Below are 16,260 nucleotides of genomic sequence, written 5' to 3'. Positions count from 1 at the left end.
TTACCAGTGTATATATATATGTTATAGAAAAAAGTGACACAAAAGATTATTCATAAACGAGTAAATATTCCCAAAACCTTTTTTTTAAAGCGACCTGAAACACATTATTGTTCTTTTTAAGCATTTTGTATTTCAGTAAAATGATAAAAAAAAAATAAAAAATCAAAAGACTCCCATGCTAAGACTTTAAAGGAAACATGTAATGAGGGAACTATGAAGAGGACAATGCTACACCCCTTCTGAAAATTCTGTTTGCCTGGCTGTCTCTGGTATTTTCTCAGTACTTTGAGACACTGACCTGGAACAATCATGCAGATCCAAAGTTCATTCAAAACTACCAATCTGAATACTTGTTCTGGGTCAATTACCTAGATAGTATGGAAGCCATTGGATCAACATGGCAGCCAGGGAACTAGTATTTTTTGAAGAAGTCGTTCCCAAGGTTTGCTGCTATACTTCCTCACTACATGTCCCCTATAATACAATTGTGTAGGGTGCAGACAGGTTAGTGTGTGATGATATATTAGCAGTATGTGTCTCCTTTTTATGTCCTGTACATCCTGGGGAAGGTGAGAGCTCTATGCTGCTCTGTACAGACACACACCGGGTTATACCGCTCCTCTTCCTCTGCCCCCCAACCTGCTCTATTGTCACCCTTCACCCCTCTGCAGACCCTCTCCCCTCCCCCCGATCTCCATGAGTCCTCCCAGTACAGACGGAGCTCATCACCCACCACCATCTACCAGACCTCACTTCTGTCCTTCCCAGTCCCCTCCCCCTAAATGGGGTCATGTGACCTCTCCTAGATGTAGAGGTGACCACATCCTATCCCATCACAATGACTGCACTGCATTCTCTGTACTGATGGATCATCTCCACCCTCTGTGTCTGATCATGGCTGCACATAGCGCCACCATCAGGAGGAGGGGCAGAACATAGGGGGAAGGGTGGTGGAAGGGAAATTGCTGATATACCATGGTAACTTCCTGTTTGGAGAATTAAAGTAGAACTAAAGGAAACATTTTTTTTTTTAACCCCTCTTAGTATTTTATTACCACATCTGTTTTCCATTGGGGAGACTTCCCTTCACTTCCTCTCCAATAGCCAAAACAGGAAGTGACAGGAAATCCCTCCAATCCCTGGTTGTCACCAAAACTAGTGTCCCCTTTAGAAGATTTCCCCTCTATTCCAGTTCTGGTATCAACTCAGAATCTGGGGATTTTCTTTCACTTTGGCTGATAACATTCACCAGGACAAAAAGAGAGGGGGGCTCTCTCTAAATGGGAGACCGCAATAAAAACCTGACAGGGGCTCTAATCCCTCTCCACTCTATTCAAAACTATAAAAAGATGTGCCTTTAGTTATATGATAGATAGATAGATAGATAAGATAGATAGATAGATAAGATAGATAGATAGATAAGATAGATAGATGAGATAGATAGATGAGATAGATAGATGAGATAGATAGATGAGATAGATAGATGAGATAGATAGATAGATAGAAAAATCCCCCTCGCTAGGGATGCACCAATGCTGTTTTTTTTTATTGGTGAGTCTGAGTACTGATCATTTGCTTTGCAATTCATGGCCATAGAAAATTAATGGGTGCAAATCGCACTGCAAAGAATTGCATGTAATATTAAACAGGAATACAGTGTGATTACTGTCCAAGTTGCATGCGGTTTCCCGCACCGCTCCTGTGTGTACCCAGGCCTTTCATAGTGATTTGAGCCTGGGTTCACACAGGAGCAGTGCGGGAAACCTTATGTGATTCAGACAGGAATCGCACCCCATTCCTGTTCAAATTCCATGGGATTCTTTGCAGTGTGATTTGCGGCCATTCATTTTCTATGGACACAAATCGCACACCACAAAGTATCGGTTTCGGTATTGGGAGCATTTTCACGAGTACTAGTAAAAATAATCCGTATCGGTGCATCCCCACCCCTCACTATAATTATACAGTTATTCCAGCCAATCACAGTGATCTGAGAGGGAGCATATGGAGAAGTCTTATAGAAATATATTTATCATAGAAAAGCCTGTGGGACCATTAACATATAATAGGTGCTCTATCCCTTTAAAACAATCAATTAGTATAAAATAATTGCAATCATCATAGTAAAAATAAAAATTGAAAACAATCTCATTAGAACTCAGTACAAGAAATAAGTGTCTATCCCTTTAAGTATGAAGCCATATGAATGAAAATTCATTAGTGAAGCCGAAACAATTCTTTATCCAAGTAATGTGATGTGCCAAAATCTCTCCACTCCAGTGCTAACCTCATTGTATTCCACCCACCGAGTGCTCAGGCTTCCTTCCCCTTCTCACCCCCCACACATCTTTATACAATCTCTCCCTAACCATATCCCAGCATGGAGGGGCTCAGTGAAGGTGGTGGTGAAGGTGTGGAGGTGTCGGATCGGGTCACACAGATCATAAAAGGAGATCCGCCCGGCCTCATAATCCAGATCTATCCTGACTCTGTTACTGGAGATATTGGTGGGTAAGGGGATCACTTTACTGTCATGTCTCACCGAATACCGATTACTATTCCTGTGCAATCCCCAGGACTGTTTATTATTTCCAATCCCTGTCTGCTCCCCTCTCCTGTCTATACTGGGGTAACACATCCCGACTCCCCACCAATCTGATCCCCCGACATCCACTTCCCAGTAATGTCTTCCTGAGGAGAAACTCCGACTGCTCAACACCTGAGCACAATTCTGAAATCTCTCTGGTGTTTCTGGACGATTCTGGTTTCTATCTGACATAGATGCAGTTTTCCTGTCATCTGATATACATAGATTATTATGGGCTGTGTTTACATCCAGTAATATGTCTGCAGCTCCCTGTATATAGAAGTCTACATTTACCTCTGTTATTATATCAGATAATGTGTGTAATGTGTGTGATATCCCAGCCACATCCAGACCCCCTCCATCATGGAGGAGCTTCTCATGTCTCTCTCTGTCCTCATTATCTCCATCCTCAGTATCACACAAGTCACCTGTGTCTGATTCCTGTAAGACAGTCAGTGGATCCGTCATGTTACACAGCTCCTCAATGTGACGCATCTTCCTGGACAGCTCCTCCTTCTTTATTTCCAGATCCCGGATGGAGATGGAGATCCGCTCTGCCCGCCCGGAGATTTCCCTCAGGACTCTCTTCTCCAGGTCTTCCAGACGTCTCCTGAGATCTCTAAACAGGGCAGTGACTCTCTCGGTGTCACCAGCTGCTTTTTCTTCTACTTTCCTCCTGTGTTCCTGCAGACTCTGGACTCTTTCCTCCGTCTCCTCTCTCTTTGTCAGAAGTTTCTGCAGAACATTCCTCAGTGTCTCCTTCTTCTTCTCAGAAGCCTCATCCAGTGACTCCATCTCATGTCCTTTATGTCCTCCAATCACACATAACATACAGATACAGGTATCATCCTCAGTGCAGTAATAGTGAAAGATCTTTTTATGGACGGAGCATTTCCTGCTCTCCATGGACAAGGTGGGGTCACATAAGATGTGTTCTGGGGACTTTTTGTGGACTCTCAGGTGTTTATCACACAGAGAAACCTCACAGTGTAGACAGGATCTAACAGCAGGTACAGGAGAGTCCACACAGTAAGTACAGAAGACCCCGGACTCCTCCTGATCAGGCTGAGCAGACAGGAAATTCTCCACTATGTTACGCAGTGTTATGTTCCTGTGCAGTACAGGCCGATCCGGAAACTTCTCTCTGCATTCAGGACAGGAATATCCTCCAGACCCCCCCTGTGTATCCAGCACACGATCAATACAGACCCGGCAGAAGTTGTGTCCACATCTCAGGTTTACAGGATCTGTATAAATGTTAAGACAGACGGAACATTCCAGCTCCGCTCTCAGATCACCAGACGCCATCGCTGACAGCAGAAGAGAGAAATGAAAGTAAAATTCTCTGACTCCGGGGAAGAATGCAGTTGGGAGGGGTGACCTCCTCCTACACAGGGTGAGGCTGGGCTGTGACTTCTACTTTATTCATAGGATTCATTATATGGAGGGACACCAATATTGGAGGAATATCATCCATAACAATGTGCGTGTCTCAGGGAAATATAGGTCACTTTGGTGAAAATTAGGGCCGGTGTCAACAAACTTCCGTGTAGAACTGATTTTCTCCCCATACAAGTGAATAGGAATGCAAAAACCAATACAAACTGTCACAGATTAACCTCTTGCCGACTGCCTGCTGTAGTTTTACTGTGGCAGGTTGGCTCTATTATGCGAAATGACGTATCTGTACATTGTTTCCTGTAATAGACAGTGGGGTGTGCGTGATGGCCAGAGGGGAGCCAATCAGTGGGTCAGGCAGATGCGATATTCGCCAACCACCCATGATCGCTCTCCATAGAGATAGAATGGCGGTCTGCTGATGTAAACAAGGCAGACCGCCGTTCTGTCACAGATGAACACAGGGATCCTATGTTCCTGCTATTTAGGAACATGGATCTCTGTGTTCATCTACTGAGTCCATCCCCACACAGTTAGAAAGCCCTTCCCTGCCATCAGGGCTGCCGCTAGAAATCCTGGGGCCCCATACGGCCTACCTGACAGGGCCTCCCCTTCCACCGAAAATATCAAAATTATATTATCACCCCCTCCCCCAATCCCTCTTCCTAGCAGAAATCCCTCCCAATCACCCCTCACAGTGCAACCCCCAAAATCCCTCCACAAATTCACAACCCCATCCCCGTAGGCCCGTACAGAGTGCAGGGGTCAGGCATGCATTACATACAGAGTGCAGGGGTCAGGAATGCATTACATACAGAGTGCAGGGGTCAGGAATGCATTACGTACAGAGTGCAGGGGTCAGGAATACGTTCAGGAGAATGCTATATACAGAATGCAGGGTTCTGGAGTGCAATTTGCACAGGATTCAGGAGAGTGCTAGATAGGGAGTAGTGCCTTACTAAGCTGACCAAGATTTCCCATAGATGCAAATGTTAGACAGGGAGCAGTGCCATACCAAGTTGACCAAGATTCTCCATTGAGGACAATGTTAAAAATCGGGAGTAGTGCTATACCAAGGTGACCAAGATTTCCCATTGAGGCCAATGTTAAAAATCGGGAGTAGTGCCATACCAAGCTGTACATAGTAGCGAATAAATGCCTCTGTACTGCACCTCTTCCCAGCTGCTACAACCTCTGCAACACACACACCTCTCCTCTGCCCTTATCTTCCCCAAAGCTCCCCCATCTTCCACATGATTACCTTTCTAAAATACCTTTCTGTTGCTGGCTGCCATATCTTCCTTCTCCTTCTTCCCTATGCACGTGTTGCTTGATACAGGGGGCGGGTCTGAGTAGCAGTCCTGCCCATTACCGACATCACAGCATGAATTTGACAGGTGCAGTCTCTCATTGTGGCTGCATAGTGCACACCCAGCTGGTTTGTTAGCCAATCCCTGGCTGTTCTAAATGTTCCCACTGCTGCAGGTCCTTCTGAGCTAGAAGGTAACATTTATCACCAGAATTATGCCAGACAAAGCTTCTGTACAGCGGGACAGTCCTGCCCAGGTTGGGAGGTATGCTGTCATCCTACCGATCTTCCTGCTGTCCGGGCCCCCCTATGTGCCGGGGCCCCATACAGGAGTACTGGCTGTACCCCCTGATGGCGGCCCTGCCTGCCAGTGTCATTAGTACAGTGACAGTGCATAACACTGATTACTGCAGTAATGTCACTGGTCCCCCCAAAGTGTCAGTTAGGTTTCCGATCTGTCTTCTGCAATGTCGCAGTCCCGATAAAAATCGCTGATCGCCGCCATTACTAGTAAATAAAAATAAATAAAAATGACATAAATCTTTCCCCTAGTTTGTGGATGCGATAACTTTTGCGCAAACCAATCAATATACACTTATTGAAATCTTTTTTTACCAAAAATATGAAGCAGAATAAATATTGGCCTAAATGGATGAAAACATTTGATTTTTAATTTTTTTTTTTATTGGATGTTTTATAGCACAAAGTAAAAAATATTGTTTTGTTTTTCAGAATTGTCGCTCTTTTTTTGTTTTTAGCGCAAAAAATAAAAACCACAGAGGGAATCAAATACCACCAAAAGAAAGCTCTATTTGTGGGAAAAAAACGTTTTTTTTATTTGGTTACAGTGTCGCACGACCGCGCAATTGTCAGTTAACCACTTGCCAACCGCCAGCCACAGATTTACTGCGACAGGCTGGCACGGCTGCGCTAACCGGTGTAGGGGTACGTCGGCTCATGGGAGCGGTCCTGGGGGTGAGCGTGCACCGGCCGCATGCGCCCGCCCCCACTAGGTAGCGGGGATGCCGATCCATGGGGCCGGTGGCATCGATTGCCCCTGGGAACCCGCGATCGCTCCCCGCTGAGAGAGAACACCGGTCAGCTGTTGTAAACACAGCAGACCGTTCTCTCTGAAATGATCGCAGAGCGCCTGTGATCCTTCTATAGAGGAACACAAAAGTTTCAAAAATATCAGTTAGGTGTCCAATCTGTCGGCCGCAATGTCGCAGTCCCGCTAAAAATCGCAGATCGCCGCCATTACTAGTAAAAAAAATTAATAAAGTGACATAAATCTTTTGCAATAACTTTTGCGCAAACTAATCAATATACGCTTATTGTGATTTTTTTTTTTTTACAAAAAATATGTAGCAGAATACAAATTGGCCTAAAATGATGAAAAATTCGATTTTCACATTTTTTTTTGGAATGTTATATAGCAGAAAGTGAAAAATATTGTTTGTTTTTTTCTTTGTATATAAAATCGTTAATAAATCTGCAGAGGTGATCAGCCTCCCATCACCCTGGGAGACCCAAGCGACCAGCCGACACGTCCACTGACTGGCTGAAGACCTGAACAAAGCTGGATTCGGTTCTGATTGGGTTTGCGATGTAAAAACCCGGAAGCGATATCATGACATCACTTCCGGGTACTGGAGCCTTAAAGACGCCAAATGTAAAAAATATTACAGCATTCAAAACAATACTTTGAAATGAAGTGAAGGGGTTTGGGGTCTTTTAGACCCCCGATCCCTCCATAAAGAGTACCTGTCACTGCCTATTACTGTCACAAGAGATGTTTACATTCCTTGTGACAGCTATAAAAGTGATCAAGATTTTTTTTTTAAAGGGACAGTGTAAAAATAAAATTAATAAAAAAAATAAGGAGAAAAAAAATTGAAAGTGCCTCAGAAGTGAACGCCTTTGGAGAATTTTAAGTAGTTTGTCGCCTTTCCATGAGTGTGCGCAATTTTATAGCATGACATGTTAGGTATCTATTTACTCGGGGTAACATTATCGTTCACGTTATACTAACTTTCCTGGTTTTTTTTTTCATGAAAGTGCATTTCTTCCAAAGAAAATAGCATTTGAAAGACTGCTGCGTAAATACCTTGTGACAATAAAAATTGCCACATTTGCCATTTTATTCTCTAGGGCAGTGATGGTGAACCTTGGCACCCCAGATGTTTTGGAACTACATTTCCTATGATGCTCAACTACACTGCAGAGTGCATAAGCATCATGGGAAATGTAGTTGCAAAACATCTGGGGTGCCAAGTTTCGCCATCACTGCTCTAGGGTCTCTGCTAAATATATATATATATATATAAGTTTGGGGGTTCTAAGTAATTTTCTAGCATAAAATACTGAAGCAACAAATGTCAGAAAAAGGCTTAGTCATGAAGGGGTTGGGCAGCCATATTGCACTGTCTTGTTAAAAACGAAACCTGTAAATACTCTTTTTCATGTATCTATAGGCTGGTCACGTGACTCCCCACTGCTCTTCTCTCCTATCTAAGGGCTACAGCAGGAAGGGCTGAGCGGCGAGCATGGCGTTCACATGACCTCCCTGGCTGACGTCAGAGGGAGATCTTGACCCCTCCCACTATAGCCCTGGATCGGAGTATTAGAGCGGCCGAGAGTTACATGACCGGCCTGAAGATGCATGAAAAAAATATATTTAGAAGCTTCATTTTTACCAAACACTTACATTATGGCTGCTTAAAAGAGAAGGGCTGGCAGTAAATCATAGGGTAAGGTTACAAACCCTTTAAAGTCTCTGACACTGGGGAAGAATGCAGTCAAGTGTTTAATAATTAACAACTCGGGGCAAGGCTGACCTTGGACTCATGCTTGTAAGAGGGTGTAGGTGCAATTCACAGTTTGGCTACTAGGTGGCGTCCTCCCCATAGACAAATGGTCAGTTATGTTAGAAAGTAGGAGGAGTTTGGGTAGAGTGGCATGGAGAAGAGGAGTGAGACTCTGGATATGGCTTCCATGAGACTTGGTGAGGCCCTTTCTACAGAAATGTAGTGTTTTCAGTGATTGGTATTGCCCAGCTGGGGTATACCTGAAGGGGTCCTGGTGCCCTAGATAGGAGGAAGATGAGGACAGGACATAGATTGCCTTTGTAAGTGCCACTGAAGTTGTCTACCTTGAAGTTGTGAAAGTAAAACTTTGAAAAGTTATTAGCCTCGCCTCTTCTTGCTACCATTGATCTATCCATTGAACTGGTATCTGGCTCTGCCAGGGTGAAGTGCCAGGCATAGTATTGTACATGTGCTGGTTTATTTGCTTCCTCAGGGAGTGGGAGCTTACACTAATGTGGAATTAGGGCCAGAGACCTGTTAGTGTTGTCTGGGAATGAAACTTTATTCTCACGTTCTTAATGTCCCGCCTACATACTGTATTCATATGATAAGTTATATGGAGCAACACAGATCATAAAAGGATCTCATACAGAGAAATGTGTCTGTCTGGGGAAAATAAAGACCATTGTGGGACAATTATTCTGTGGATTTGGAAACGTGCGTTCTTCCTGTGAAATCCTCTTCACTAAAAGACGAGACTAACTAGAGAAGAGACATCTGCTCCTCCTGCATCCTATTGCGGGAGTGCCCATACTGGCCATGAAATTCAGCTGATGTAGGACAATGTTGGGTCTGCATTCATACTCTCCTCTCCCTATCACCAATAAAGAGAGAAGGAACAGTGGCTGCAAATCTAACAGTTTCCAACAAGATGGAACACCTCTGTGTGCTGTAAGCCTCTGACGTTATAAGGTGTCCATTACTGTCCTCTAAGGACAATAGTGCCCATTCATCACAAGTGATTCAGACATGGGGATCATCATTTCCAAAAATCAGCCAAATAATGGTGAGCCCAAGATGAACTCCTTCTTTCCACGCCCGGTCCTTTACCCTTCAATGATCATATGAGGTGGTTTCTGATGTTTATGTTTATTGAGCACCTTAATGCTTATTTTTGTGACACTGCCGGAAATGCTGATTGTCTCAAAAATGCCAGAGACATCAGAAAATCTATTGATGGAATCTGTGTAAAGAGAATGGTTGCGTGTAAGGAAATGGGAAGGTGAAGTTTCCTCTGAACTTTTTTTATTTTCTGTATGTCCTCGCCAGCCCAGTATGGTATGGATACAATCGTCATGTTGTAGTGTTCCTGATTACCCCCACACTAGTGCCAGTGTCATCACAGCCAGCAACATTTTTGTAAACATTTTAAAAAATATATATTATTTTTTTTTTTTGTTTAAATGTAAAAAACAAAAAGGACTAATTCACACAGGTTCTCTGTTATGTTTGTGCTCGCTAATAATGATTTTAGTGAAAATATTGTCTTGATATATTCAGGGGGGGCGGAGGGCCTGCCAGATAGGTTGTACGGGGCCTGGCGATTTCTAACAGCAGCCCTGACCAGTAATTTAGGCTTGCTTGGCTTATAGGAACAGTGACTGCTACAGGTGATGCTACACTAAGCTATACTACCTGACCATTTATACAGAGGCGACCATTACAGTACACTGTTTTCTATATAATGTTGGTTGGACTTTTGTGAAACACAAGATACAATGTTCGATAGATAATAAGTCCAAACATTCAAAAAGTCACACGTGTTATCCCCACACTCAGGAGGAGTAACATAATGTGATTTGGGGTACTGTGTGTTTGAAATATATATATATATATATATATATATATATATATATATATATATTTATTAAATTGACAACTTTGCTTGAAAAAAAGCAATTTTTATTTCAGAATTTTCCAAAAACATGTGGGAAAAAAATAAACTCTTTAAAAGACTCACCATCCCTCTTACTGTCTACTGTCCTGGTGTTTCAGGGACTCCAATCCTGATACTCAGGAGGAAAAGGAAAGAGTGTTTTGGGGTGTAATTCCAAGTATGCCCATACTGTGTTTAAGAAATATCTTATTAATTGACAGCTGTGTGTAAAAAATAAATCTTCATTTTCCAAAAACCTGTGTAGCAAAATATGAATTTCAAAAGACTCAATGTGCATCAAATTAAATGTGTTGGAGGGGAGTATTTTGCAAAATGTGGTCATTTTGTGGGTGTTTCTCCTGTCCTGGCACTTCAGGGCCCTGTGATAGGTAGCCAGGTAATCAAATGCATATTTTGTGCCTCTTGCAAGAAGGTGCTCCTTGGATTTTTGGCCCCTCTATGTATCAAGGCAGCAAAAAAAAGCCTCACACATGTGCTACCCCCATACTCAGAAGAAGTAGAAGAACATGTTTTGGGGTGTAATTGTAAGTATGCCCATAATGTGCATGAGAAATACCTTGTTAAAATTGCACCTACTTTGTGAAAAAAATTAAGTTTAATTTACTTTCTTCATTTAAAAAAAAATAATAATTACACCGTCAAAGAAAATCACTATACTTCTAACAAAGGAGTGTCTTCTATCCAAAAGGTGTCATTTTAGAAGTGTTTGTACTGTGCTGGCATTTCATGGTTTCAAGAAATGATATAGTCAGTTAGTACGTCAAAACTGCAAGATTGATACATTTTTAAATATATATACCATAGTTTGAAGACTCTATAACTTTCACACAGTCTAAATAATATACACTGATTTTTCTAACAAGGAAATGTAGATATTGTGGCCCAAATTTATGAAGAATATTTGTGTAAAATATTATAGCAGAAGCTAAGGGAAACAATTTTTTCCCCCACAAATGTTTCTTTTTTCTCTTTTACGGTGTATAGTAAAATATAAAACCCCAGTGATAATTAAATACCACCAAAAAAAAGCTCTGTCTGTCTCAAAAATGATATAAAATTAATTTGGGTACTGTGTTGCATGACTGAGTGTTAGTCAAAGTATGACAGAACTGAAAACTGAACAATGGCCTAGAATGAAAGGGGGTTGACCATGCACACCTTCAAGTTGGTAAATAACACTTCCCATTTATCGGACTGTAGTAGAGGGATCCTGTCTTCCATTCACCTTCAGCTTCTGGATATATGATTGACGTATCATTTGATAATATTATATATATATATATATATATATATAATATACATACAGTATATGATTAGCTTCACCCATTTCTATGTCCAACTCTAGTATTTGTAATCTATGGTATAGAGATGGCTGTTTATTGAGGTTATCGGTCATAGTGGTACATGTCTAATGTTTTGATTTTATTTTTGGTTTCTTAGATGATAATCAGCTAATAAAGATATATCTTTTTGTTATTATGTTTATTCTGATAGTTATACTGTTTGTTTTGTTTTGATTGAATTTTTTTTAAAAAATATCCAAAGCCTTTTTTTTTTTTTTTTGCAATTTTGTTTACTTTGGAATCTGAGTTTGTGTCTCCTTTTTTCTTCTCTTCTTTTATGTCCCCATATATATATATTTAGAAAGCTATGTACAGTACCCTACTTGCTCCCCCACCAGTCATGATCTGCCTGAATTGTATTGAGAAGCGCAGAGATCCATTGATGATGCCTCCAAGTATACATTAAGGTATGTAATGAAACCAGAAAGATTTTATTTAAACATTTTGGTAATATGTTGATGAAGTAGTTGGGAGGCAAAATATAAGCAAATAAAACTTAAAGACCTCACATGTATGCCCCAATGAGGTGTGCAAACCTATACTTCCACTGGAATTTGTTCTGACCATGAAAGTGATAGTTAGTTGTGTCTGTCCCCAAGCCCCCCAAGGCAAAGTTCCTCCATCATTCACTGGTACATACCTAAGCCATGACTTCATTGATAACATGTATGTATAAACCCATCTGGCAGTGTCAGTATGTCAATAGGATACAAGAACAACCCATGAATCTGATCTGATCAGTAATTCCAGAAATGTTCATAGAAGAAGTAAATCCTGGAGGCCTACATACAATGTACCAACCCACCAGATAGATGTTTATGAAAGAGATAATGGGGGATGTGCTGCAATTTAGTAATAGATGGGTAAAATTTCCATGGACTTCACATAGACATCAAGTGCCTAATAACTAAGTGTAGCACTGTCCCTGTAGGGCTTGCTGTGTGTTGACTTCTTAGGTCTCCCTCTGATTACCTGCAGACAGTCACTAAGGTGATTTTTCACACATCCATCCTTTATCCCAGTTGCTCATTACTCAATAAACAGTCCAGGGGATTTGGTTTTATATTTATTGTGGAACTTGGATGAGAAAAGGGAATAGTGGGATACTCCAACTGAGCTATTCACAGCAGATGAGGACAACTCTCACTCAGCCTCGCCAGATTATTTTTTTGGAAGCAGACACACTGTTTTAACCATACTGCCACTTGTATGGAAGAATTAAGTCTTCTTGCTCTCTTCAGCAGCAGACTTGATGCAATACTTTCTCTTCAGGACACTCTTTAGCATCCCCTTGACTGACACCAATCCACTGACTCCTCTAGAGGGATGGCCCTCTCAGGACAGGCCCCATGACACAGATCTGTACTCACTGTAGGTAGGTTCAGATCATTTCCACTGTCTCCCTTTCAGTCTTCTATGCAGGGCAACTTGGTTCAGCTCCTCTCTGACTCAGGCCCTCAGGTCAACCACCTGAGGCCACATGACAACTTCTACAGAGGAGGGAGAGCCGCTCCCTCCTTCCATGACCCCACTCTCCAGCTGAAAGACCCCAACTACATGTGGCCCTGGCATTTATACAGTATCCCAGCATGCACTGAGGCACTTTACTCTGCTGGAACAATGCCTGTGCCCTCACTTGTCAGGTTTTCTCCCACTGTCCAATATGCCTCCTATTGGATCAGTGTGAAACATTTCAGACAAGCTGAGCTGCACCTGAGCACCATGAGTAGACCTTACCAATGGATACTGATCCCTGGTAGGCAGAGAGCAATATAAACTTACCTGTAAATCTTCCTGGAAAGCAGAAAGACCCAAAAACTACACTCCCTATTCTAGCACCTAACTAGGAGGGTGCTACATAAGGAACAAAACATCTTCCATCCAAGGCGGAGCTCCTCATAAATCATAGATGCAGATTGGCAAGACTGATGGGACATACTGGATGTTGGATGTTGTCACCATTTGTTTTACTTCTATCATATGTGTATCCATATACAGATAAAAAATATATTTTTCTTGCTGTAATAGCTTTTATTTGGACACTTACCTCCAAACCATCTCTCTTAATTTACGGATATTATCTGTAAAAATCACAATCACTATATTACACTGTCCTCATCCACATCCTTCCCTTAGAATGGCTCAGATAACTTTGTATCTTTCCTATGAACATTGATTGTCCCGTAGACCAAGCTATATGTCATACTGAGATCTGTAGATGTATAGTGAAGTCTTGTCCCCATATACAGCAGATACTCTTTATGATGATATACATGGATCCAGCTCTAATGGAAGCTCATATCAATCAGGGATCCAATGTATCACTTGTGGTTTGTCCCTTAGAGAACATAATGTCAAAGATAAAATGGTGTGTTTTCCTTCTTATTATGTCAGTTTTGATATTAAAATGTAAGTAAAATGTCAATTTAACCTTTGCTTCATGAGCTAATCACTCAACCTTGGTCAAGTCATTGCTAAACAGATCTATTGCCAATGGATGGATTCCTTGTTGGTATTACGAATCGGTGACTGAAACATACTCGCTTTTATTAACATCACCCTCCTGACCCTTGTGACAATTTACACCACTGGGATCTCTTGGAAAGGCCCCCGGAGGATGGACATAACAGAACCTGGACTGCTGACTGGGCCAGTGAGGTCAGACATGTCATATCTAAAACTGGCTGATCTGAGTGGAATAAAACTTCAATGGGGCCATGTTACATCTACTGAGGATCACACCGACCTCAACCCTGAAGATGAGAAGAGAACTTTGACACTCTAATCTCTGTCACCAGACCATTCATTCTAACAACAATCTTTACATACAATTATATGTGCATTAAATGCATTCCATTAACCACTTAAGCCCCGGAAGATTTTACCCCCATTCCGACCAGGGGGTATTTTGCGATTTGGCACTGCGTGACTTTAACGGACAATTGCGCGGTCGTGCGACGCTGTACCTAAACGAATTTGGCGTCCTTTTTTTCCCACAAACAGAGCTTTCTTTTGGTGGTATTTGATCACCTGTGCGATTTTTTGATCACGCGCTATAAACAAAAAAAGAGCGTCAATTTTGCAAAAATAGCAATATTTTTCACATTTTTTTATATGAAATTCCCCAAAAAAAATGTAAAAATCAAAATTTTTTTACTTTTTCGGCCAATTTGTTTTATGCTACCTATGTTTGGTAAAAAAAAAAATCGCAAAAAGCGTATTTTGATTGGTTTGCGCAAAAGTTATCGCGTTTACTAACAAAGGGAAAGATTTCTGTCATTTTTGTTGTTTTTTTTTTTAACGTGTAATGGCGGCGATCTGCGATTTTTTTTGCGGTACTGCGACATTGGGGCGGACAGATCGGACCCTTGACTGACATTTTTGACACTTTTGGGGTTACCAGTGGCATTTCTACAGTAATCAGTGCTATATATATGCACTGTTACTGTAAAAATACACTGGTAGTGAAGGGGTTAACTTTATTTGGGAGGGAGGGGCTGTGTGTATCCCTAGGGGCGTGCTTTCTACTGTGATTGGCTGGGGCTTGAGCTGTAAGGACACTGATCAACGGATCTACATACTAGATCCGAGTGATCAGTATCTTAACAGCAAGGAGAATGACAGGTGGCTTGTTTACACAAACTGCCTGACATTCTCCCTCTCCCCCGCCGATCGCCGAGTGACCGGCGGACATCGGGTCCGCTGGTCACACGCGCGGGGGGGTCCGTGACCACGCGGGAGCGGGAGCGCGCCTCCGGGGGCGCGCGCTCGCTCCCTAGACCCTCACAAGCTAGTGACGTAGCCCTACGTCACTTTGCCTGTGAGGGGCTGACTGCCGACGTAGATCGGCGTTAGGCAGTCGGCAAGTGGTTAATGTTGGTAAAAGTATCCCCACTGTAGACCCTCAAAAGCCCTGAGACTGCTGCTGAGTACTCCCATCTTGGATTTGATGTCAGCAGACTCTGGTCCACTCTATAGTATTCCTCTTCCCTCATCCCCCGGCAGCTTCATAAAACATTTCCTGAAGTGTTCAGCTGTAATATGACATATGGAAGTGTAACTTTTATCACTCAGAGAACAGCAGGGGCCCCATTCATCTGAAAACTTAACAACACCGAGGGCCACAAAGAAGGAGCGAGAGGAATGTATGTAGGGCAAACTTAGACCATTGGTCCAGTCTGCAGACCCAACAACTTCTTCATGTTTAAAATATTTTTTTTAATATAGAAAACTCTGGTACTTTCTGTTAAATAAAGGAAGTGGGAGCGGGGGGGTGGAGTGGGGGATCTTCCGATTCTAATATTTCCTGTAGGAAGACATTCCCCTTTCCTGTCTCAGGAATTCGGGAGGTGAACACACAGCGTACATGGAGCTCCTGATGTTATATCTCAGCTCTTATACAGACACTAACACTGGAAGAACACCGGGGACTCCACACATAACAGGATGGAGACAAACTAAGTTATAATCCGGGCTGGTGGGGGCTACCGATGGTCTCTCTTTATCCAACAATGTCCTCCATATATGAATCAGACTTAGAGGGAATGTAGTGTTGTTGTACAGATGTTCTTTGGTCTATGATAATGTTTAGGACTATAAATTAATGCTTTAAAATATGTTTTTTTTTTTTATTTATATCAATAAGAAGTATTGTGATATGTGTATATTGGACATTTACCCGATGCAGCCAGCAGGTGGTGATATTGAGTCAATTCTCCAACTGCCTCATTGTTCTCTGTCCGGAGAAGCCTGTAATTTGATTTCCCGCTATTCAGGCAAAAGCTGGATGAGTCAGGGGAAGGACACCCCCCTCTACCTGTCTCCGTTCCACCTCCTCCTTGTCTCTGTATGGGAGAACA

The 16,260-nt window shown here is 42.2% G+C and overlaps 1 protein-coding gene across 1 annotated transcript; it reads right to left on the bottom strand.

The window, feature by feature from the left end:
• Positions 1 to 2,332: 2,332 nt before the first annotated feature.
• LOC309552279 (E3 ubiquitin/ISG15 ligase TRIM25-like) lies at positions 2,333 to 3,901 on the bottom strand (the record flags this gene model as incomplete). The annotated part of the gene is made up of 1 exon (XM_082253173.1): positions 2,333 to 3,901. The coding sequence occupies exon 1, from the start codon at positions 3,893 to 3,895 to the stop codon at positions 2,333 to 2,335; it is 1,563 nt and encodes a 520-aa protein (XP_082109299.1). The 5' UTR covers positions 3,896 to 3,901.
• Positions 3,902 to 16,260: the final 12,359 nt, after the last annotated feature.

This window comes from Pelophylax lessonae, assembly GCF_965119305.1.
Source record: "Pelophylax lessonae genome assembly, chromosome: 4".
NCBI classification, from domain to species: domain Eukaryota; kingdom Metazoa; phylum Chordata; class Amphibia; order Anura; family Ranidae; genus Pelophylax; species Pelophylax lessonae.
Note: the sequence above shows the minus strand (reverse complement) of the source record. Positions and strands in the feature narration are given on the sequence as shown.